This window comes from Morus notabilis, unplaced genomic scaffold (assembly GCF_000414095.1).
Source record: "Morus notabilis unplaced genomic scaffold, ASM41409v2 Scaffold662, whole genome shotgun sequence".
Taxonomy (NCBI): Eukaryota; Viridiplantae; Streptophyta; class Magnoliopsida; order Rosales; family Moraceae; genus Morus; species Morus notabilis.
The window spans coordinates 130003-154954 of record NW_010364997.1 but is presented as its reverse complement, the minus strand read 5'-3'; the positions used below and the strand labels follow the sequence as shown (position 1 = coordinate 154954).

Sequence of the window (24952 nt, the reverse complement as noted above, 5' to 3'; positions counted from 1 at the left end):
TAGCTTAGCACAACTAATAATAATTATTTTAAAAGCACAACAATATCAAACTGATCCATAATTTAGTCATTAAATTAGTCAAAAAGGTCTCTAAAATTCAACCTGATAATCTATGGAGTTTATTGCTATTTTTTAAAATTTGAGAAAAAAAAATTGAGCGGAAGTAACAAATCATAAAAAACTAAAGGGTAAATATACTAAAAAACCATTAGCTTTTTATTTTTTGTTTTTTTAAACTATTTTTAAAGATTAACTAACTATTATGACTTTTTTTAATCGACTAATATGGTTATATTATGAACTCAAGAAAATCAAGCGTGCGATCCTCCATTATTTTAGTACTAATATTTTTTCTTTCTTTCTTTCTTTTTTTTTCAACGGAACAAGTGGAGAAGACTTGACTTTCAAGTCAACGACATTGAAACTGCTTCACATTTACAAAATGCAATGAAAATTTTCGAAAGTTAGTTTTTTGTTTGGAAAAAATTACAGATTCTACTTTTTTAAATATCTGATTTATTAAAAATACTTCTTAAAAAAATCTCTACTTCTTAATTAGTTTTAGTTTAAAAGGTAGAAATATATATACTAATATTAAAAGATAAAAATAAAATGAGAACCTATTTGAAGAAATATTTTTAAAAAAATTATTCTCTTGTTTATGCATGAATTATAAACCCAAAATTCAAGAACATAACATTGAAATGGCCACAAAAGATCCTTGTCATTGTCAGTAAATCAGCAGCAAGTTACTATTTAAAAATCACAGATCAAGATCCAAGAAGAGGGTAATTGTTAGCTATGGAAACTAACACTTATCTTTTTTTAGGAAAAATGGAACTAACATTTTTCCAGCAAAGGATAAAACAAATATTTTGTGGTAGGACGTAAAAAAGAAAATATCTCATCAATAGAATATAGTTTTTATGTAGATACATCAAAATTATATCATAATTTGATACAATTAATTGGAATGAACAAGCAAAGGCTCACTGAGAGCTTAAGCCCCGTCAACTACATTATTGTTATGAAAATCTAAATTTTATCTCTTGAAAAAATCTAAATTTATTTATAATATATTCATATATGTCTCCCCGTAAAATTTATAAAGCGATAAAATAAATAATTTCTAATATATATTTGACGGTTGAGAAGTAAAGAACTACTGATAATTTAATTTTTTTTAATTCTGCCAGAGAAACTCCTAAAATCATTTTAACCTTCTAAAAGATTGGACAGTATCATCATTCATCACACACTAAAGTAAAATAAGCCATGTTTAGAATGACTTAAAATATTGCTCTTTGTTATTAATAGTAGTTGTCCACATCAGTTAAAGTTACTTTACAAGTTAGTCAAAGTTGATGTTCATGTCAGAATCTTACTGTGTAAATATTAAACGTAAATATTATACAAATAGTAACTGTAAATAGTGCGGAAAATTTTCAAATAAATAGAGCTCTAAGACTCTTCATTTTATATACATTCACAAGATTAATGAAACTTTCTCTCTCTAAAGTTTTTCTTCTTAGTTTTGCATTTTTTTAGGCCTCGTTTGCTTCGCGGATTCGAGTTTTCAATTCGAGTTGAGATGTGACACATTTTGAGAGCTTTTAAAAGTAGCAAAAAAATTTAGATGTGACATTTTCTTACTGATTTTAACTGTAGAAATATAGAACTAAAAACTCGAATCGGTGAAATGAACGATGCTTAGTTTTCATAACACATTATCTGCACGAACGTTCTATTCCTACTGCGATTGTCCACATTCATTAATTCTAAGAAAGACGGTTGTAATCCAATTACAATCATCTACCTTAAAGTTAAAAGAAAGTAGGTCCTAACCTTAGTCTTACTACAAGTTTCTATACTTATTAATTCAAGTGAAAGGTATATAAATATACTCTGTTATTTTATATTCATACAAAGGAAGGCTATGCCACCGATGTATTATAATTTTTATAATTTTATCGTTATACACCCTTTGAAAAATTTACCAAGTAATTTAGTGTGTTTGTATTCTCATAAATGGACGACTATACTACCTGCAGGTAATAAATTTTCATTGCACTTCTACATGCATATTACTATTCTCATTTGTTTATTTTTCTACATCATTTTAGGTATACAATTATAATTTTTCTTCTACTTCTAACGGTAATATAACAGATTTTTACACCACCATTAACGGCCATATAACAGCTATAAACGACTAGTTTTTACTCTATAAAATGGGGTTTTTCTTAACCCATACAATTCACTTTTCATCTTCTCTTTCCCCTTTTTAATATTTTTATCTTTCACTTCTCAACTTCTCTTCACTATTTTTAATATAATCTTCACGATATGGCGAATATAATGATAATGTTTGTTATTTTAGTAGTCATTTTCTATATGTTTGCCTTTTTTATTAGAGATCATTCTCCATATGATTTTCAGTTTTTCCTTGCAATACTCATACTTATAATATTTTCCCTTTTATTTATTGCTATGTTATGCTTAACATGTAATTTTAATTGTACTCTCTATTGTAGTAATAATGTTGTCATTCTTATTATATCGATGTTATGTTATAGTTATCACCATGTCGAATCTTGCCAGACTTGAGTTCATTGCACTCGACGTCACAGGAAAGAATTATATGTCATGGATCATAAATGTACAAATGCATCTAGAGTCAATAGGTCTTACCGATATCATTAAAGAAAATAATATCAAGTCACCGCAAGAAAAGGCAAAAGTAATGATTTTCCTTTGTAAACATCTTGATGAAGGATTGAAATGTGAATATCTCACGGTTAAAGATCCACTTATCCTTTGAAAAAGTCTGAAGAAGAAATACAACCACAAGAAAGAAGTTGTACACGACCACTTGAAAGAAGTCATACACGACCACCAGAAAGAAGTCGCACTTCCCGCCACTGGCGATGAGGGGAACAATTTATGTTTCTAAGATTTTAAAAAAGTCAACGACTACAACTCTGCTATGTTTAGAATTGTTTCCCAACTGAAAATTTGTAGAGTAAATATCACAGATGGTGAAATACTAGAGAAAATCTACTCCACTTTCCATGCATCCCACATTACCTTGCAACAACAATACCATTTGCATGGGTATAAGAAATTTACTGAGCTAATCTCAGCTCTTTTTGTGACAGAGAAAAATGATGAATTTTTTATTAAAAATCATTAATCTCGTGCTGCACACTCTAAAAATCCGAGACGGGGCAAAATCATGGTTGTGGACGTGGTCGTGGTCAAGGTCGTGGCAAGGACATGGTAGAAATGGTTATTACAACCCTTTATAAAATGATGTGATCCAGAAGAAGCATCGTGACAAAAGAAAAGATGATGATATAAGTTGTTCCCATGTTACAGATGCGGTACTAAAGTACACTGGTCTAGAATTTGTGAAACACCAAAAATCTTTGTAAACTTTACAAGGCATCCTTGAAGAAGAAAGAAAAGAAAGTAAAGTTTAATGAACACCATGATCTCAGACTTCACAGATGACTTAACAAATAAGACTATTGGTGATAACTAGATAGATATATTATGCTCTTATGTATTTGCATTGCATTTTGTTTTTTTATTGTATCTGTTCTATGCATGTTGTACCCCTTTACATAAAATCTTATGTTATGTATTTTCTTAAAATTCATGATATTATTATGATATTGTTATTATTTTTGTGAAGCTTAATATGAATGGAGCTAAATTCAAAGTTAGTACTAGGAATATTTGTATTCCAGATAGTGGTACAACGCATATTATCCTAAAATCTTAAAAATACTTCTACGATTTAAAACCATTAAAGACAATAATTAACACAATATCAAGTCATGTAGATTTGGTTGAGGGGACTGGTACAACAAGTTTTATATTCCCAAATGGAACAAAGTTTTCCATAAATGATGCTCTAGTTTCACCAAAGTTCAAAAGAATTTGTTGAGTTTCAAAGACATATCTTTATGGATATGATACAAAATATGAAATTGAAGGGAATAAAAAATATATGTATTTAATTACTAATGTATAAGGAAAAAAGCACATATTAGAAAAACTTTTAAAATGTGATAGTCACACATGGTAGTTAAAGAAGATTCCTAAACATTAACTCCATGGCATGACCGTTTGGGTCATCTTGGTTCAATAATGATGCAAAGAATCATGGAGAGCTCACATGGACATTCATTAAAAGGCCAGCATATCTTTCAAATGAAAAAAGTTCTATGTGAAGCTTGTTCTCTTGGTAAACTGATTACAAAGCCTTCACCAGCCAAAATTGAAACAAAATCACCTACCTTTCTTGAACGTATTCAAGGTAATATATGTGGGCCTATACACCCAGTGTGCGGACCATTCTAATACTCTATGGTATTAATAGATGCATGCAATAGATGGTCACATGTTTACTTATTATCAACTTGGAATGTGACATTTGCGAGATATATTGCTTAGATAATGTAGATTTAGTTAAGGGGACTAGTAGAGCAAGTTTTGTATTGCCAAATGGAACAAAATTTTCCTTAAATGATGCTCTAGTTTCACTAAAGTTCAAAAGAATTTGTTGAGTTTCAAAGACATATCTTTATGGATATGATACAAAATCTGAAATTGAAAGGCATAATAAATATATGTATTTAACCACTAATGTATCAAGAAAGAAGTACATATTAGAAAAACTTCTAAACTCTCTTCGGGATTAGATTATACATATAAATGTAATAGAGTCACACATGGTAATTAAAGAAGATCCCTAAACATTAAATCTATGACATGACCATTTGGGTCATCTTGGTTCAATAATGATGCGAAGAATCGTGGAGAGCTCACATGGACATTCATTAAAAGGCCAGCATATCTTTCAAATGAAAAAAAGTTCTATGTGAAACAAAATCATCTACCTTTCTTGAGCGTATTCAAGGTAATATTTGTTGGCCTATACACCCACCGTGCGGACCATTCTGATACTCAATGGTATTAATAGATGCATGCAATAGATGGTCACATGTTTACTTATTATCAACTTAGAATGTGACATTTGCTAGATATATTGCTCAAATAATTAAACTACTAACATAATTTCCTGACTATACAATCAAGAAAATTAGACTTGATAATGTTGGTGAATTCACATCTCAAGCATTTAATAATTATTGTATGTCCATTGAAATTATTGTCAAACATCCTACTGCTCACGTGCATACGTAAAATGGTTTAGCTGAATCATTGATTAAACGCCTCCAGCGTATTGCTATACCATTAATAATGAGAACAAAGCTACTTATTTCCGTATGGGGTCATACAATTTTGCATGCTGCGGCATCAATTCGCATCAAACCGAGTGCTTATAATAAGTACTCCCCTTTACAACTGGCATTTGATCAAGAACCAAATATATCTCATCTAAGAATTTATAGTTGTGCGGTATATGCTCCACCACAATGCACAAAGATGAGTCCTCAAAAAAGACTGGGAATATACATTGGGTATGAATCCCCTTCTATCATCAGATATCTTAAGCCTCAAACTGGTGATGTTTTTACAACACATTTTTCTTATTTTCATTTTAATGAGGTAGTCTTCCCAGCATTAGCATTACAACAAATATCATTATTAATAGCTGACTAAAAATGCTATTAAGTACTACCAATAGCATTTTGTGGAGCTAGGACATCGGACGCTATTAAAAGTCCTATGAAAACATACTGTAACGCTGTAGAATTGAGGTTTTATAACGTTTAAGACATGTTATTTTCAACCTCTTACAGCTATTTAGCGTTGCTACGGTACAAATCAATAGCTTTTCTCCTTTGTTATGTTCATATTCCTGTAGCTTTTTAAGTTAATCACGATCTATTTTACTAATAGTAAAAATAATACATACTAACATCCTATCTACTTTTATCATATTAATATCCTTTTGAATTCATTCAAATAGATGGTGATTCCGAGCAGCATCTTACATCCAAATAGAAACATTTAAATTAAAACACAAAAACAATCAATGCTTCAATTGTTATCAGTATCTACCAAGTTGGCAATAAGATCATGTCTACAACATAAGTCACACAATTTGTCCAAAACCTTAACATTCAAAAGAAGTAAAGAAAATAGAGGAATAGTTAGAGATATCAAAATATCCAAAACGTCTAGCTAAATGAAATGGTGAAGTAAATCCTTCTATCTTGACAAAATGCTTCAACAAAAACGTCATCTCCACTATTTAACTTGTAAGAAAGTAATCCATTATCAAAACAATAATCAAACTCAGTTAAAACTTCCACCATTTAACTTGTAAATAAAGCAAAGACTAGTTACACCATTCACAACTACGTAGCCACATCCACATATGTTTTGCAGTGAGTTAGAAGAAACATGGCTTCAATGATGCACTAGGTAAAAATTTAATGTCAAACTTGTAAGACAGAGAGTATCTTACATGTATTGTTATGTAGATAGTTGGAGAAAGCATGAGTCTTCATTGCTTACATTTAAACCCGAAGAGAAAAAAACTTGCTATCACAATCATATAAGCAAAAAATTATAGCCTTTAAGCTAGTGAATTCACTACTAGAGAAATCTACTTAGCTAGACTACGGTATTAGGAATTACCTGCATTGATGGTGGTTTCAGTGGTACTCTCAACTCTCGAACTGAACTTTGTGCAACCAACAATACAAAACATAAATAATTATAATTCACGCAAGGAAAAAAAATCATCTATTTTTTGTCGAGTAACGGAGTTAAGGTAGCAAGTCTTTGGTTTAAAAATAATAGTGTCCTTAAGGTGGCATACTCTTGTCATATCATTTTTCTTTATTTTTCTGTAAATAAAAAGTTCTGACCAACTAAACGTGCTAAATCATGGACACACTCTAAACAGAGTCAGTCTGTGTTATCACATGCGTATAGCATCATCTCCAGGGAAAAGACAAGCAAAGAGAACTCACCTTCAGCTCTGCTATCTGCTGCTCTCGTTTTGCAAATGTCACTATGAATGCAGCATCCTTCCTTTTTGCTTTTTCTAACTAAATAAATGCGAGAGAAGAAAGAAGAATTATGATGCGTGAAAACATGAATCGTCATGTTTGTTGAAAATAAAAGAGCAAGGAATATCCAAAATTAAACCTGTTCTCGCAAGGACTCCTCAGAACTTTTCAGGTTCTGAAGGTAATTGATTACCAATTTAGGTTCTGCACAAGAAACGCCAAAATCAGCATTGTTGTGAATAACCAAAAAGAAAAGAAAAAAAAAATCTAGCTTTATGTTTTCAACTTTTCATCTTTTCATCTTTTACAACAACACAAATTCTGCCATAACTGAATTGGCATTTTTTGTCGTCTTCAACACAACAACTAATGCTTTTTTCTTGCATTACTTTAATAAGTCCACATCACGAACGAACTTCTAATAAAACCTCTCAATTTCATGCCTATTTATATGAGCATTGTTGTGAATAACTAAAAAGGAAAAAAGATTCTAGCTTTGATATGTTTTCATCTGTCACAACTGCAGTCGACCCATATTTGGTATGTCCTTTGATGACAAGGATGTCCATACCGATGAAAGGCCAGAAACATCTAAAATTCCAACGAGTTGCTGGGATTTTTATCAACTATCAAGAGGCTTATAGGTGAAGGAAGTTTAGTTGAGCAAAGATGGTCCACTAAATAATATATTAGTCTACTCAACAGAGCCTACAAGTTTCACCTTTTGAATTCTTACGATCAAATATAGACCCTTCGTAAAATGAGATAAACCCAAAACAAAAATTTCAAAACCCCATCATCACATGCATTACACAGAAATGAGAAAACCGCATTGTAATTACAATAATGTCGTACATTCTAGGACAGATACTCCAATGAGACAGAGTGAAAATATATTTATCATGCGTCGAACCATAAATTATGTAACAAAAAAAATTATTGCCAACCAAATTGTTCCGAAAATCCAGAGAGTATTTCTCATGTAATTTACATGTAAATACTAACCTCGATTGAGAATTGAGAAAAGATCAAAATCTAAAATCACCCATACTATGTTTCCACACATTTGTTAAGAAAGAGCAAAAAAAAAAAAAAAGACATAAACTACAAGAAACTCACTTCATATTGCAACAACTATATAATAGCATGAGATCTATAGAAACTACGGATTGGGAAATCAATAACAAAAAAAATTAACAAAAATTTCCTTCAAAATCACAAGCAATCAGATCTACGAATTGGGAGAAAATATACAAAAATGATCCAAAAATCAGAAAAAAGAACCAGCTAAACACCTGGAGGAGGGCCATACCTCGGTAGATTTGGGGGAGGAGGGCCGGATATTCGCCGATCAAGAAAACACCGGCCACAGTTGGACGATCTGATCAGGTGAGGAGAGGAGATGCAGAAATCAGATCAGGCGATTTGGATTCAAGATGAGAGGAGATGAGGTCGGCGATTTTAGAGAATGTGGAGAGAAGATGAGGGAGATCGGCGATTTCGAAGAGGAGTTGAAGGAAATCTGGTTGAGAAAATGAAAACAATATAAATGAAAAAGATAAAAATTCGTTTTCAAAAAGTAGTGATAAGCGAAGAATAGAAAATGGGTGGTCTCAATTTTGAGCGGGAAAGTGGCACATGAGCGAGAAACGTGCAATTTGGAGGAAAAAATTTTCACTCTCCGCCCAACTTCGTTTCTAATGTTCGTGTTTACGTGTATGGTTGTTTGGTCAGGGAATTCGTACTTCAATTCAAATTATGATTTATAGTTTACTATAGTGTTTTCTCTCATAAAAAATACACGTAAATTAAAAATAATTCTAATCTCATTATTCTAATCCATGAACCAAACGTTTATATTAAAAAACCCGCTCAAATTTCACGATATTTTTAGATATATATATATATACATATATATGATAACTATTTTAAAACGCTATTAGCAACGTGACGTCTTTTCAGAAATGTTATAACTAACCGTTATGAAATGACTACTCTGTTGTAGTAGGAAGAGAAAATAAACAGCTATAAAAGGAAATTACATGGTGTGAATCATCATTGTTGGATCTTGATCCTTACACAAAGCAATGTGAACTAGAAGTATAAAAAATTATGCACTTACAAAACTTAGCAACTCAATTACCAAATGTGTTCACTTATATAAAAAGGGTGATTAAATCGTGTGTACTAGCTGCAAATGCTCTCGCTCGGATTGAATTCTCAAAAGGATAATCTGAGAATAAAGTCATTAATATGTCTAAAACATGCCTAAAGCATAATAGACCTATCGGTTCTAAAGACAAAAATCCTCAAAAAAAAAGGAGCAAATGGGCATAGTGACCTTGATTTGGAGGAAAGTGTTCCAGGAGAAACACAAAATAATACAAACAAAGAGATTCTCAATAACGTAGAAAATTTTGAAGGTTTTGAGAATAGTGAGATCTCTATTGAATATATCAATACAAAAAGATTATGAAATTGAAATGAAATTGAAAATATTGAAATATGTTCTTACTCTGTGGCATGTGCAATTATTAACGAAACTGATGATCCTGAACCAAGATCCATTTCTGAATGCAAAAATAGATACGATTGGATCAAATGGAAAGATGCTATACATGCCAAGTTAAATTCACTTAACAAGCGTAAAGTTTTTAGATCTGTTAACTTAACGCTTGAAGCTGTGAGACCTATGAGATACAAATAGGTTTTTGTGCCAAAATGCAATGAGAAAAATGAAATTTTGAGATATAAAGCTCGACTTGTTGCATAAGATTTTTAAGAAAGACATATGATTGATTATGAGAAAACGTATTCTCCTGTAATGGATGCATTTACATTCAGATATTTAATTAACCTAACAAATTCTGAAAATTTAGAGATGTGTCTTATGGATGTTGTTACAACTTATTTACACGAATCGCTTGATAGTGATATTTATATGAAAATTCTTGATGGATTTAAGATGCTTGAAGCACATTCAAAACCTATACGAATCGCTTGATAGTGATATTTATATGAAAATTCTTGATGGATTTAAGATGCTTGAAGCACATTCAAAACCTAAATATATATGTTCGATTAAGTTACAAAGATCATTATATGGGTTGAAGTAATATGGACGCATGTGGTATAATGGCTTAAGTGAATATTTGACAAAAGAAGGATATGTCAATAATCCCATATGCCCATCTGTTTTTATTTAGAGAACACCATTTGGTTTTGTTATAATCGTTGTCTATGTCGATGATTTGAACATCATTGAAACTCATAAAGAAATTCAAGAAGTTGTGATATACTTAAAAGATGAATTTTAAATGAAAGATCTTGAAAAAATGAAATATTTTCTTGGTTTACAGTTGAACATCTTCAAAGTAGAATACTTATGCATCAATCAAACTATACTAAAAAGGTCTTAAAATGCTTTAATATGGATAAAGTAAACCTTTTAAGTACTCCTAAAGGAACATTTGATTTGCAATTATTTTATCCTAAAGGATCAAAACAAGGGATGATTGGTTTTGCAGATGTAGGATATTTGTCATATCTACATAAAGCCAAGTATCAAACTGGATACGTGTTAACATGTGGAGGTATTGCTGTTTCATGGCGTTCACAAAAGCAAACACTTATTGCCGCTTTTTCAAATCATGCTGAAGTTATTGCACTCCATGAAGCTAGTCGAGAATGTTTATGGCTAAGGTCTATGACTCAACATATTCAAGAAAATTGTGGCCTATCTATCAGTGAAGATCCAACAATATTATTTAAAGATAATGCAGCACGTGTCGCTCAAATAAAGTAAGGTTGTGTCAAAAGTGACATAACAAAACACATACCCCTGAAGTTCCTCTCATACTCCCAAAAGTTAAAAAAGAATAAGGGTATTGTTATTCGTACATTTGATCAAGTAACAATGTAGCAGATCTTTTCACAAAGACACTTCCCACTACAACATTTATAAAGCATATGTACAGTTCGAGATGCGTCATTTACAAATTTATGAGGAAAGCCTATACATGTCATCTTGAGGGGAACTGTACGTTGTTGTATTCTTTTTTTCTTATTATGGCTTTATCTCACTAGTTTTCCTGATAAGGTTTTTAACAAGACATCATAAGCACGTATAGATAAATGATGTACTCTTTTTCCTTTTGCTATGGTTTTTATCCCACTGGGGTTTTCCTAACAAGGTTTTTAATGAGGCATCATGAATGGTGGATGTGCGATTTTCACAATACTCTCGTAAGTATACGAGGTCACACAAGTAATAAAGTGAAAGTAAAGTATCATCCCACAGAGATTGTGTTCTTGAAAATTAACTAAGTATTACAACTACAATAACTCAAATTTTGTCTAAGCAATGCCAATTGTAGAATGCAAACTAAAATTAACAAATAAATTAAATTCAAAAAAGGCAATTAAAGATGCAATTTGGAGACAAGGATTGAAGGGAACCCTAATGATAAATGAAGGCTAGGGGGTTTTGATCTCACTTAACTAGACTATGTTTATCCAACTTGATAACTTGTTGATCAATTTCATTCAAATCATTAATTCTAGGTTACCTACTTTAATTTCACTCCCTCCCGAGTGCCGAGTAAAATAATATGCAGAACCAACCAAATTAATATCCTTAATAACTCAATTAATTATGCATTCATTAAGCCCCACCTATTGTAGTGATTACCCAAGTTATATTGACCTCCCGAACTCAATATTACTATAGTTTGTCTTTCCCAAGTCCCAATATATGAAAATGACTTTCTCAAGACAAAATCCACACATTTAAAATCTCCAATTCATTAGGTAAACGAATTTGAACAAATAGCAGAGAAACACAAATGACTTGAGATGAAATTCAATCAACAACCAATATAGTCTTCAAAACATAGTCAATATCAAGCTACATCATACCCCCTAGTGTAAAGGTTTAGCTAGAGCAAGACATCAAAAATTCTACAACTAAATACATAAACAAACCAAAATCCCATTTCATCATTCAGTCACAAATCCAAGAAAGTAACTCAAATTTGAAAGCTAAATAAGATAGATAGAAAGAGAGAGAATGTAGAACTAGACACCAGCAGAGCTCCATAATCTTCAATCCCTCCTTGAATCTTCAAGTAAGCCTTCAATTCTTAGTATTTTCTTCTTTTGTGTTCTGGTTTTTCTGTCTAAAAATCGCCTCTCTCTCTCTGTTCCTTTATTTTCCTTTTATATCCCCCATAAACAACTCATTTCTGCTATAAAAATTGAGCAACACGTGTCCGAGCATTGCAGTGGGAGTTTTGTGCACTCCAGCGCCTCTGACTGTTCTCCAGAAACCCTAGCTGCACAGTTGCGGGCACTGCAGTGGGCAAAATTGGCGCTGTTGCGCCTGTCTTGCTCGGCCAAGGTGCGCTGTAGCGGCTCAAGATGCGCTGCATCCTGTAACTTTCGTTGCCTTTGATTTTGGCGCTGCGGCGAGCTCATCTGGGGCTGCAGCAGCCGAAACAGCGTGTTTTTGTACTTTTTCTGCCTCTTAAGACCAAATATTCCATTTTTACTACAAGCTACAAAAGTGAGATAAAAACACCATGAAAACATATGTGCAAATGTCAAGAACAAGCAAAATAACTAAGAATGGTGTGAATAATAAATCAGGTTATCAGTGGACATCTAAAGTGGAGTGTTATGAATAGTAGTTGTCCACTTCAGTCAAAGTTACTATGCAAGTCACTTAAAGTTACTGTTCATGTCATAATCTTACTATACAAATAATAACTGTAAATAGTAAGTATTATGTAAATAGTGAATAGTGCCTAAAATTTTCCTATAAATAGTGCTTTAAAGCTCTTTATTTTATATACCTTCACAAGATTAATGAAACTCTCTCTAATTTCTCTATCTGAAGTTTTTCTTCTTAATTTTGCATTTTCTTAATTTTCATAACACTTTTTAGCTTATTTAGTCTAAAAGATATTTTTAAAGTGTTTGGACTGACACATTTATTAGCCTTTTGGCTTTTATAGGAAACAAATACCTAAGAGCTAATGGATTTTTTTTATTTTTTTAAGCTTTTTGTGTGAAAGATTAAAAAATTCATCTATATCCTTCCGTTACATTACCTTTTATAACAATAGAATTTTTTTATTTATTTAATGAAACAAGATTGAAAGCCCTTCTAAAATCGAAAAGTAATTTTTTATATACTATCTAAATAATAATTAAAAAAAAATCCTCACTTATATTTCTTTTCCTTTGTTGTTTAAAAATAAAAGCAAAAATTGTCCAAAATGGCCCTAAATATAATTAAAAGCAAAGCAAATGTCATAAATAGTGCCACATTATCATTTGAGTTGGTAAAGGTCGCTTTTTCATTTGAGTTGTTTATAGGGCATCCATCTAATTAAGGACAAAAATCGTAGGTAAAGGCCGCTTTATCATTTGAGTTGTAGGCGTCTGGATGACACTAAAATTGAACAAAAGAAATTTTATGTAAATACAGCCACAATTTTTAAATAAATTTGAAAGATTTGAACATATATACGATCTTGCAAATTATGTTGAAATATTGTAAAAAAGTTTAAAATATTTGCAAATAATAAAAATTAAAATCATTATAATAATTATTATATAATTTTATAACAAAAAGGCAACAATATAATGATTATACTAATCCTAAAGTATTCTAAGAGATTGCTTTATTTCAATACCACTCTAATAGACAAAATAGATTTTCATTTTTGCATAGAAGAAAATAGATTTTCATAAAAGACATTTACGGTATCATACTAATATATTGGCAGTTGCCCACTAAGGACTGACAGTATCCTATTAGGCTAGAGAAAGTGATGCCGACCTTGGGCTTAATTGGGATTGTGGATTTGAAATAACACAGGGCTAAAGTTTTTGGGCCTACTTTCACAGTAGTTGTCGTTTTTGTTTCTTTACTTTTATGTTGTTTTGATAGAACGTCGTTTTTAATTAATAGGTGCGTTTGGAAATCTTTTTGGGTAATTTTTAGAAACGTTTCGCAGCACGTCTTTTGAGGCACAAAAATAAAAAGAGTCTGCAAACCTCATTTGTTTAGTAAATGTTTTGAAAACGAAAATGAAAACAAAAAATAATGAGTGCGTTTGGAATTGGTTCCAAAACGTTTTTATTTTCTGTACGAAAATGAAAATGAAAACGTTTTTAGTTTCATTTTTGAATTATTTCTAAAAATGCGTTTGGTAGTTTTATTTAGAGATTGATTTCAGTTTTAAAAAAAACTGAAACTGCGTTTGGTGGTTTAATTTTTGAAAACATGTAATAATATATTAAATAAATAATATTATTATCATCTCTTCCTTAAGTGTAGAAGGTATATCTATTTAATAAGTATGAAGTGTATTTCATTACCATCAATGATGGTCCTCTAACTAGCTTAAACAAGTTTTTTAACACACCTTCATTTTTTTGACTCGCGAACCTTGGAGTAAGTGTGTGTCCGTATCCACTTTCTAAATGTGGTTATGTTCATCTTGCAACCACTTCTCATTTCTCCCTCTTTTTGAGTTTGCTACCTTTATTTATTTTTTGCGGACCTCTATGTATAGTTCCACCTCGTGAGCATTATGCAGAAAGTAGAGACAAGCTTGTTCTCATGCTCCGCGAGAAACCAAGGCCATAATGCCGACAGATTTATCTTTTGGCTCCATGTTTTTAAAAACGTTTTCGCATGTCTTTCACTATATCACTATAAAAAAACACAGGGTGTCAAAAGCATCTTTAGCTATATCATTTTTTGTTGTTTTTGAAATCCGCACGTGTTTTGGGGCACACAAATGAAAATGGTCTACAAACCACGTTTGTTTAGCAAATATTTTTAGAACGAAAACGAAAGAAAAAAACAATGATAATGGTTTTTGTGAAGAAAGTAGAAAACGATTTAAAGTTGTTTTCCCTTTTTCGTTTTCATTTTCTAGTACTTATCAACAATATTATCTTAAATAATTATTATTAATTACTAATTATATAACATAATAATTAATAATTAATAAATAATATGATTAATAACTAATAAATAGAAAGTAATTACTTAATTATTAATTAAATATTAATTTATTATTATTATATATGTGATTTATTAATAAAATAATAAATAATAAATAGTAATTAATTATTTAGTTAAAGATGAATTGCCAAAATTTAATTATATAGTATATTAATAATAGAATAATTAATAATAAATAACTAAGTATCAATAAATCAATCATATATTATATCAATTATAATCTATTAATTATTAAATAGTTGATAAATAAAAAAATAAACAGTAATTACTCAATTAATAATAAATATGAAATTAATTATTAATTATGTAATATACTAATCAATAGTAATTAATAATTGATAGTAAGTAATTAATAATTATTTAAATAATTATTGCCAAAAATTGATCATTTAATATATCAATAAAGTATTAAATAAAAATTAGTAATTAATTAAATAATTATTTAATTATGTGACTAAAAGTTAAACATTTAATTAGTAAATAGAATATTAATAAATTATTTATATACTAATTATTTATTAGTAATATACTAATTAATTACTTATAAAGCAGTAAATATGAGTACGTTACCAATATAGTAATTACATATAATCAACTATTAATTACAATCTTTTAATTATTTAACATACTGATATATTATGTATATAGTTTAATTACTAATGTACTCATTAATGATAATATCCATTATTATTATTATATTACTAATGTATTAATTTTTATTTGTTAAGTGATTATTAATTACTTAATATATTAATTTAAGATTTTTAATTACATGTACTCAAAACAAAATTTCATAAATATAATCAAACAAGATTTCACATTTTTATTATATTCGAAACAATCTCTTAAAAGACCAACCAAATTTAATTTCAGAATTGGCCCTGGAATGATTTTTAAGACAATGTCATTTTCACTTTTATACTAAAAACAAAATCATTTTGAAAACATTACCAAAAAACCCAATGTGTTGTGTTTCCATTTGTGATTTGTATTAAATTAAATAGGGCAAGCCTCTATTGTGAATTTGTGAGATGAGCTCTTCGTTGACATATCCAAGTATTGTAAATTGTTGGAGGAAAAGTACATGATTTGTCCTAGTTTTTTTTTTTTTTTTTTTTTTTTTTTTTTTTTTTTTTTTGTGTGTGTGCAGACTTTTTATGTCATTTGAAAAAAATTAAATGCCATTATGATTTTTTGTTTTCCCTTTATTTTTTTGTTTTAAAAGGGAGCATATTTCATTTAACAATAAATGACTTACATAAGACACAGATGATTCCAAATACAACGGGGATTCACCCCGACCCTTTGGCTGGACCCACCAGTAAAAACACCATACCACAGGGGCAAAAATAAGTATTGAAGCTTAACAGGAAAGGGCTCGTTCGACACAGACGGGAGTATGACTAAAGCTCATTTGAAACCACAAACAATCAATGAAAGAACCCAGTCAACTGGGATTAAACCCCTCATATAGGCAACATCTACACAGCCTAGAAAAAGTTCTAACCAGACAAAACAACTCACTCTGTCGGTTATCAACTCGATCAGGTGGAAGACATAACCAACACTAGGAGGTATTGAAACTTGAAACCACCACCTCCCTTACCAACACAACAAAAACAAAAACACTAAAACAAGCAGAAACCTCCGAGCATCTCCATCATGAACTTCCGACGATGGACTAGCCGATGGAGGAGCCGTTGGGGGGCTTTGGAAGACCCATAGCGAAGTTGAAAATCGGCCTTCAAGCAGCGGCGAAACACCCTCACCCACCTTCACAACCATCATCGGAATCCATCCCCCCACCAGCATCCAAAAAAGTCCACCATCAAGTGGAAAAAATTCCCAAAAGAGCTTAACCACTAAATGAAAGGCACATATGGAAACGTAGCCCAAAGATTCAACACCCAACCACTAATCCAAGTGAGATCCGCCCAAACGAAACCACCATGCTGCACACCGCCACAACCAATGTGAAGCGCATGATGAGACGAGCTGGAAGACCGAGTTTCTTGGTCGGGAGCCCAAAGATGCAATCGGAGACAATGTCGGAGCTCTGGCTACATGCTGCTCTCCGAGAAAGAACTTTCTCTCTATAACTATCTTTCTCTATCTCTCCTTTTTCGTTACCTCTATAAATCTTATATTAAAGAAAGGGAGAAAGAGGAAAATAGGCTAAGACTTGAGATGAATTAAAATTAATAGACCAATAGTTTACATAAGTTAATAAATAGGCCAAATTATTGTTTTCATTCATAACTTGTCTGGTTATGAACCATAACTTGACAAGTTATTATCCATAATTGTCCATAACTTGTCTGGCTATGAACCATAACTTGACAAGTTTGTCCATAACTTATCTGGTTATGAACCATAACTTGACAAGTTACCTACTAATTTCTATAACTAAAAATTGGCCTATATACTTTCTTAAACTTTTCATATTGGCCTATTTTCTACTATTTCCCTTAAAAAAAATAGAAAATTTTCATTTTGGTATCGTAAGTTTGATATCCTCTGTTGTTGAAAATTTTATGCTGGTACCTCAACCTTTTAAAAAATCATTTTTTAGTACTTCAGAGCCATTTTTTGAGACACAAGAAAACAAAATTATCTTTATTGTAAAAATTCATTTGTTCACTAGAATTTTGAAGAAAAAAAGATTTTAAAAAAGCATTTTAAAGGGATGAATCTTTAAAAAATGATTATACTCTATAGGCATAACAATTTTTAAAATCTTTTTTCAAAATTCTAATCATCAAATGAATTTTATAGTAAGGATAATTTTATCTTTTTGTGTCTAAAAAAATAACTCCGAGAAAAAGGCCGAAATATCAACATAAAATTTTTAAAAATAGAAGGCACCAAACTTAAATTTCAATATAACAGAAAATATCAAAATGAAATTTTCCTTAAATTTTTTTTCCCTTTATTAAATGAATAGTAATTATTTATTTTTTTAATAAAGTAGCGTAAATAATATTTTACAATTATTGAGTGGTATTTTTGATTTTTTTTTCCAATTCTTAACTAGGCTCTTGTGAATGAGGATTTCATTTCCTCAGACGTCTTGCTGACAAAAGAAGCCAGTCTATTTTTATCTTCCATTTTCTTAAATTAACTTCCTACACGAGAAAGCCATTATTGGGTGTGTGTTCATGCGGAATTAAAAAAAAAAAAAGAAAAGCCATTATTGGGTGTGTTCATGCGGAATTATTAAAAAAAAAAAAAAAGAACCGTGTGAAAATAAATAAACTGCCATTGACGATAGTGGAAACATAGAAATAACTACCCAACACTCCTTAAAAAGCTTATTTTCAATGAGCAAAGCGTAGGCAGCCACCACTTTTCAAAACCATTGATTTTATTACTATCAAAGGTGCCACCTTTCTCCCAAGGAACAAGCTAGACCTCAAACTATACTTTAGTTTTTAGGGTTTTTTTTTTTCAACTTTTTTAGAATTGTTTTTTCTCCTTTTGGTGACATAAACTAGGTAAGAAGCAAAACTAAGACTGGAGGTTTCCAAGCAACGGAAACAAACCTAAAAAAGGGAAGAAGAAGATCTAATTAGAACACTTCCCAACCTGAAATTTTGACATACATATATGGTCTCTTATCAATCATCAAATCAGAACTTCTTGTACCAGAAGACGCCTTTCTCATCACTTTCATCGGGCTCAACAAAGACACACTCCTTGGTCTCCCTAAACATTGCTTTGTACACCGGCGTCCCATCGAACTGATAGTAATCTCCGAGTATCGGCTTGATCGCCTTGGTGGCCTCCATGGCATGGTAATGCGGCATAGTTGAGAACAAATGGTGAGCCACATGAGTGTCCGTGATGTTATGGAAAACCTTGTTCAACACCCCATAGTCTCTGTCCACAGTGGCCAAGGCTCCTCTCAACCAGTCCCATTCGGAAGAATCGTAATGAGGCAACGAAGGGTGAGTGTGCTGCAAGAAAGTGATCAACACCAGAAAGCCATTCACCACCAACAATGGCACTCCATAAACACACACAACCCAAGCAAGCCCTTTCACCATGGTGAGGCGGTAAAGTCCGTAGCAGACGGCGAGAATGCCGGTGTCTGAGATGTAAATCTGTAGCCTCTCACGGTCCGAGTAGATGGGGCCATAAGGGTCAAAGTGGCATGCAAAACGATCATAAGGTCTGCCTGAAACGTTGAATAGCAGGTACAAAGGCCATCCTAGAGTGAGTGTGATAGTGAGGGTGAGAAATCTGCCAAGTGGGTTGTTGAGATATTTGGAGTACCATCTTATGCTAGACTTTTGCTTGGGGACAAAGACTTCATCACGCTCAAGAGAGCCTGTGTTTGAATGGTGACGGCGGTGGCTGTATTTCCATGAAAAGTAAGGGACTAGAAGAGAAGAGTGGAGGATTAGGCCCACGGTGTCGTCAAGCCATTGGTAGTCACTAAAGGCGTGGTGCCCACATTCGAGGGCTATGACCCAAACACCGGTGAGGACACAACCTTGGATGAAGCCGTAAATGGGCCAGGCCAGGTAAGGGAGAGGGTGAGGCAGTTGGGGAATGTAATTGGTGACGATGTAGTAGAAGATGAAGGCAATGGTGAGGTCGTAAACGACATAAAAGAATGAGTGTACGACAGAGCGTTTGAAGCAATGGGGTGGGATGGCTTTCTTGATTTGGCTAAGTGTGAATGGGGGCTTTGAGTAGGGGACTCGCTTGAGGCTGTCAATTTCTGAGTTTTTTGCGGCTAGGGGAACTGACATTCGGCCACCGGCACCCATTGTTCCAAAACCTGCCAAGATGAGTGGGAAGGAAAATGTTGTTAGAAAGTCTAACGTTACTTGAGACCCTGGAAATCTTTAAGAGCAATTAGCAACTAAATAAGTATCCAAGTCAAACAAGCAATTCTACCCAACTATGTCATGACTACAGTGGTTCAAAAAATTAATTTTGGCAATTCAGACGGTCAAAAAAGTTATCATATCTCATCTAAGTGGCTTTCCTTCCTATTGAAGTAACAAGTCCCATTGGGAAGTGTTAAAAAGGGAAGGCAGAAGTAAAATACGAACAGAAGTTGAATAGAGGCATATATTGGTTCCTAAATCTGACGCCTAATAATGACAACTAACTAACTACAACTGGATGTGGCAATTTTTGCACCGAAAAAGAAAATGGATGTGGTAATTCACCTCTCAACAACTTTGACGAACTAAATATGGCTAAACTAAGTGAAATTCCTTAAATAACTCAATAGCAGATGCCAAAGAAAATACATGAATATAATTAGCAATGGTATTCTGGTCATCTAGCTGGAAAAATTGACTGACCAGCGGACCAGTTATTTTATGTCCATTTAACTATTGACCAAGTTCCACTCTCATAATTATAAGTTCCACTAAAAAGAACCAAGACAGATACATACATCTTTTTGTTATGACAACTAAGGAATGCAAAAACAAGAAGGAAACTTTAGAAAGAGTAGAGAGGGCGAGAGAGGGATTTCACTCATCTTCGGAATGGTGTACAAATGAAAGGATTTTAGTGCCTATTTAAAAGAAAATTTTGGCATTATTCATTATTACTATTTACATAGGACTAACTACTTATAGTTACTATTTTGACTGCTTGGCAGTGTAACTTTGACTGAGGTAGATAGCTACTATTCATAACACTCACCCTTAGATATCCACCATTTATGATGCCTCATCAAAAATCTTATTAGGAAAAACCTAGTGAGATAAAAACTATAGCAAAAGAAAAAAGAGTACATTTATATATATGTGTTTATGTTGCCTCGTTAAAAATCTTATTAGAAAAATCCAGTATAATAATACTATAATAAGAGAAAAAAAGTACAGCCACATAAACTCCCCCTAAAGTTGATACGTATAGGTCTTTCTCATAAATCTCGCAGGTGACGCATTCCGATACTATGTATATACTTTCTGAATGTTATAGTGGGAAGAGCCTTTGTGAAAAAATCTGCTGCATTGTCACTTGATCAAATGTATTGAATATCAATATCCTTATTCTTTTTAAGCTCTTAGAAGTATGAGAAAAATTTCAGAGGTATGTGTTTCGTTCTGTCGCTTGTGACGAAACCTTCCTTTATTTGGGATTATTTTATCCTAAAAGATCAAAACAAGGGATGATTGGTTTTGCGGATGCAGGATATTTGTCAGTTCCACATAAAGCCAAGTCTCAAACTGAATACGTGTTCACATGTGGAGGTACTGCTGTTTTATGGTGTTCACAAAAGCAAACACTTGTTGCCACTTCTTCATCAAATCATGTCAAAGTTATTGCACTGGATGAAGCTAGTCGAGAATGTTTATGGCTGAGGTTTATGACTCAACATATCAAAGAAACTTGTGGATTATCTATTAGTAAAAATCCAACAGTATTATTTGAAAACAATGCAGCATGTGTCACTCAAATAAAGGAAGATTACGTCAAAAGTGACAGAATGAAACACATACCCCCGAAGTTCTTCTCATACTCTCAAGAGCTTGAAAAGAATAAGGATATTGTTATTCAATACATTTGATCAAGTGACAATGCAGCAGATATTTTCACAAAAACACTTCCCACTATAATATTCAGAAAGCATATCCACAGTTCGGGATGCGTCATTTGCGAGATTTATGAGAAAAGCCTATACATGTCAACTTGAATGGAAGTTTACATGACTGTACTCTCTTTTCCTTATTATAGTTTTATCCCACTGGATTTTCCTGATAAGATTTTTAATGAGTAAACATAAACACATATAGATAAATGTACTCTTTTCGCTTTGCTAAGATTTTTATCCTACTGGGTTTTTCCTAACAAGGTTTTTAATAAGACGTCACGAATGATGGACATCTAAGAGGAAATGTTATGAATAGTAGTTGTCTACCTCAGTCAAAATTACTATGCAAGTCAGACAAAGTTATTATTCATATCAAAATCTTATTGTGTAAATAGTAACAGTAAATAGTAAGTATTATGCAAATAGTAACCTTAAATATTGCCTAAAAGTTTTTTATAAATAAAACTTTAAGTCTCTTCATTTTATATACCTTTACAAGATTAATGAAACTCTCTCTCTCTAAAATTTTCCTTCTTAATTTTGCATTTTCTTTGATTTCATAACAAACATGATGAAAGAAACTAATTAGGTAGGGCTTTCTTTAGAAAAAAAAAAAAACCAAACGAAAAACGATAACATGCTTAGAGTGTTATGATAGCCAGGAAAACGATTCTAGCGGTGAAACTTGAAAAATCTGACACACCACAAGATAGTGAGCTGAAATTGGATACTTGTACTGACAAGGCCCACTCCGAATTGCCCACCACAAAACACCACTTGATGGGTAAATTGAGACAACTCAATGGCACAAAGCAAAGCCGTTTCCGCGCTCTAGTCGTTTTACAAACGTCCACGCAACATATGGGAACGAAAAGACAACCACGTGATGATCACTCGTTCCACTATTAATAAATTATTGTTTCTCATTGTCCCTATTCCTAGGCAGGAAAGGCCAGCGAAAAGACACCACCCAAAAATAAAGAGAAGGGAAAGCTCACAGTTTTCATGACTAACCAATAAATCAATAGCTCGTTTCCTAGAAAGAAACCGTTTAAGTGGGGTTTGTTTTATCAACAAAGTAAATTAATGTGTCACAATCAACTATTCTGACAATTACCCTGCTTATTTGTGCTCAAATTTAACCCAAAGCCAGTTTGGGCAGATGTTAATCATAGATATCCAGGTGTCAAAGCCAACTATTTCTGTCTAATATTAACCCACATGTTATGGCTAAAAATTGAAGTAAAGAATCATATGGGTAATATATTCTCGTCATAAAGTTGTACTAATCATGTCATAACACAGTAATTAGGCACCAAACTTCCCCTCTGTTCCACCAAAAAAAGGGAGAAACTAAAGATAACGTTGCGTTTTCTTCTTTAGAAAGGGAAAAGAAAAAGTTTATTGGAAAAAAGAAAAGGCATGACTAAAATAAAGGGCCACAAAATACAAACAAAAGAGACGAGAGGTCAAGACGAAAGCTTGGCGACTTTAAAAGTTTACGCAAAGACTTCAGATTAGAATATATCATCAGTTACCGTTAAATGAACTTATATATATATATATATATATATTGGAATTGGATATCCTAAGAAATTGCAATATTCCCCCAAGAACAAAACAATAAAGATATTAATATTGGCCGACAAGAGTCAGCTATTTATTATTCTAATTTCTAAACAAGTTCAGGCTCTGGTGGATCCGATCCATAATCGGAAATACATTGAGAAACGGCATCAAATCGACTTGGACACAACATCAAATGAGGGAAAACTTAGATTTTAATAGCTAAAACAAGCGAAAAAAAAAACGAATTTTTTTTTCTCTTTGAGGAATGACAGTCAATAAAAGCAGCGATTTGAGATTTGATTCATAAGCTTTTTTTTTTTTTTTTTTTGCATTAATAAAAGAGTTACAAACAGAATGAAAACGAAACTAACTTCTGAATGCTCAAAAGCTTCGAAACATGCAGGTAAATAAACAATTAATTACAAAATAAAGCCGCATTATGTTGAATTTTACTTAAAACAAACATAAATAACAATAACAATAATGAACAGAAAAGCTAATAAGCATAAAGCAAAAACAAATCCTGTAATCTGAGAGCAGAAACCTTAGATCTAACAAACATTACGCTACTGAAAAAATCAATCTTAATCACATTCAGCTTCGTTTGAATTCACTATTCACGACGAAATTTTCAGAAACAAAATCACAGATATATAAAAAACGCGAAAAGCAAACAAAAAAGGAAAAAAAAAAAGAAAAAACAATAAAAGTACCAGAAAATACCTGAGATTGAAGAAGCTCTGGGACTTTTTCTCTCTAGCTTCTCTCTCTCTAGTTTCTCTCTAGGCTGGGAACGAGGCCGTCGAGAAATCGCCCGTCCTTATGAGGCCTTTCACAAGGCAATTGCCGCAGTATTTAAGCTTTCCTTTCCCTCTCCCGAAAGCGCTCTCCTACTTTTCGCCCCATCAATCTTACCGTGTGGACCATGGGCCCAAATGTTACTTAGACTTACTTATTTGACGTGGCAAACTTTCAGTGGACAGATGTGTTTACATTGCTTTACATGACCCGAATAAATGCGTCACCCCCCTGAGATCACGATCTTAATTTGTTCTTTTAATCCTGTACGTTCGTTTTCGAAAAGCATCGGTTCTTTGTATTGTTCACGGTCATGATCGTGCGTTGATTTGTCGAAAATATCTTTCCCCGAATCATTGTTTGGGAAGGATCAAGGAAGATGGGTAGCTGAGATCAACTTTTTTTCAGTGGATTTGTTAAGATAACGTTTAGTTTATGTATTTAAAATTATGATTTAAAATTATTTTTTTTTATGATCTATTATTATATAATATATTATATAATTATGATATAGAATATAATAATATTATTAAAATAATAACTGAAATAATTAAAATAACGATTATTATATTTATGATAAAATAATAATATTAGAGTTATTAATATAATTATGATATTATTTGTTACAATATTGCTATTATATTATATTATATTATAGTATATTGTATTATATTATATTATATTACGAGTCTAAATTTTAGATTGGAAAAATTTTAAATTTTAAATTTATTAGAGGTATTATGAAAGTTTTATTAATTATACTATACTCATTCTCGCACAATCTAAAAGCTAAAATTGCCTTTTGACTGCTTCTGATTTTAGCTGTAGATTTTTGAAAAATTCTTTAAAAAGCATGTTTGAGAAGATTTATCAAATACTAAAATCAGTTTCTGCTACAAGCAGAAGCTGATTTTGGGATGAAAAAATAATACCAAACTAAGCCTTTATTTGGTAGGAGGAATTGGGCTAGGGAAAGGAAAAAGG

The 24952-nt window shown here is 32.0% G+C and overlaps 1 protein-coding gene and 1 long non-coding RNA gene across 2 annotated transcripts; both read right to left on the bottom strand.

Moving 5' to 3' along the window:
• Positions 1 to 6582: 6582 nt before the first annotated feature.
• LOC112093360 lies at positions 6583 to 8531 on the bottom strand. Its single transcript, XR_002903022.1, has 4 exons — positions 8308 to 8531; positions 7135 to 7199; positions 6957 to 7034; positions 6583 to 6659 (listed from the first exon to the last, which is right to left on the bottom strand). It is a non-coding gene; the product is annotated as an uncharacterized LOC112093360 (long non-coding RNA).
• A 9748-nt stretch (positions 8532 to 18279) lies between these two features.
• On the bottom strand, positions 18280 to 24017 carry LOC21391283 (delta(12)-fatty-acid desaturase FAD2). Its single transcript, XM_010107154.2, has 2 exons — positions 23894 to 24017; positions 18280 to 19822 (listed from the first exon to the last, which is right to left on the bottom strand). The coding sequence occupies exon 2, from the start codon at positions 19809 to 19811 to the stop codon at positions 18666 to 18668; it is 1146 nt and encodes a 381-aa protein (XP_010105456.1). The 5' UTR covers positions 19812 to 19822; positions 23894 to 24017; the 3' UTR covers positions 18280 to 18665.
• Between the last annotated feature and the right edge of the window lie 935 nt (positions 24018 to 24952).

Coding starts and splice junctions, on each gene's coding strand:
- LOC21391283 (XM_010107154.2), bottom strand. CDS start 19,811: ATGGGTGCCGGTGGCCGAATGTCAGTTCCCCTAGCCGCAAAAAACTCA.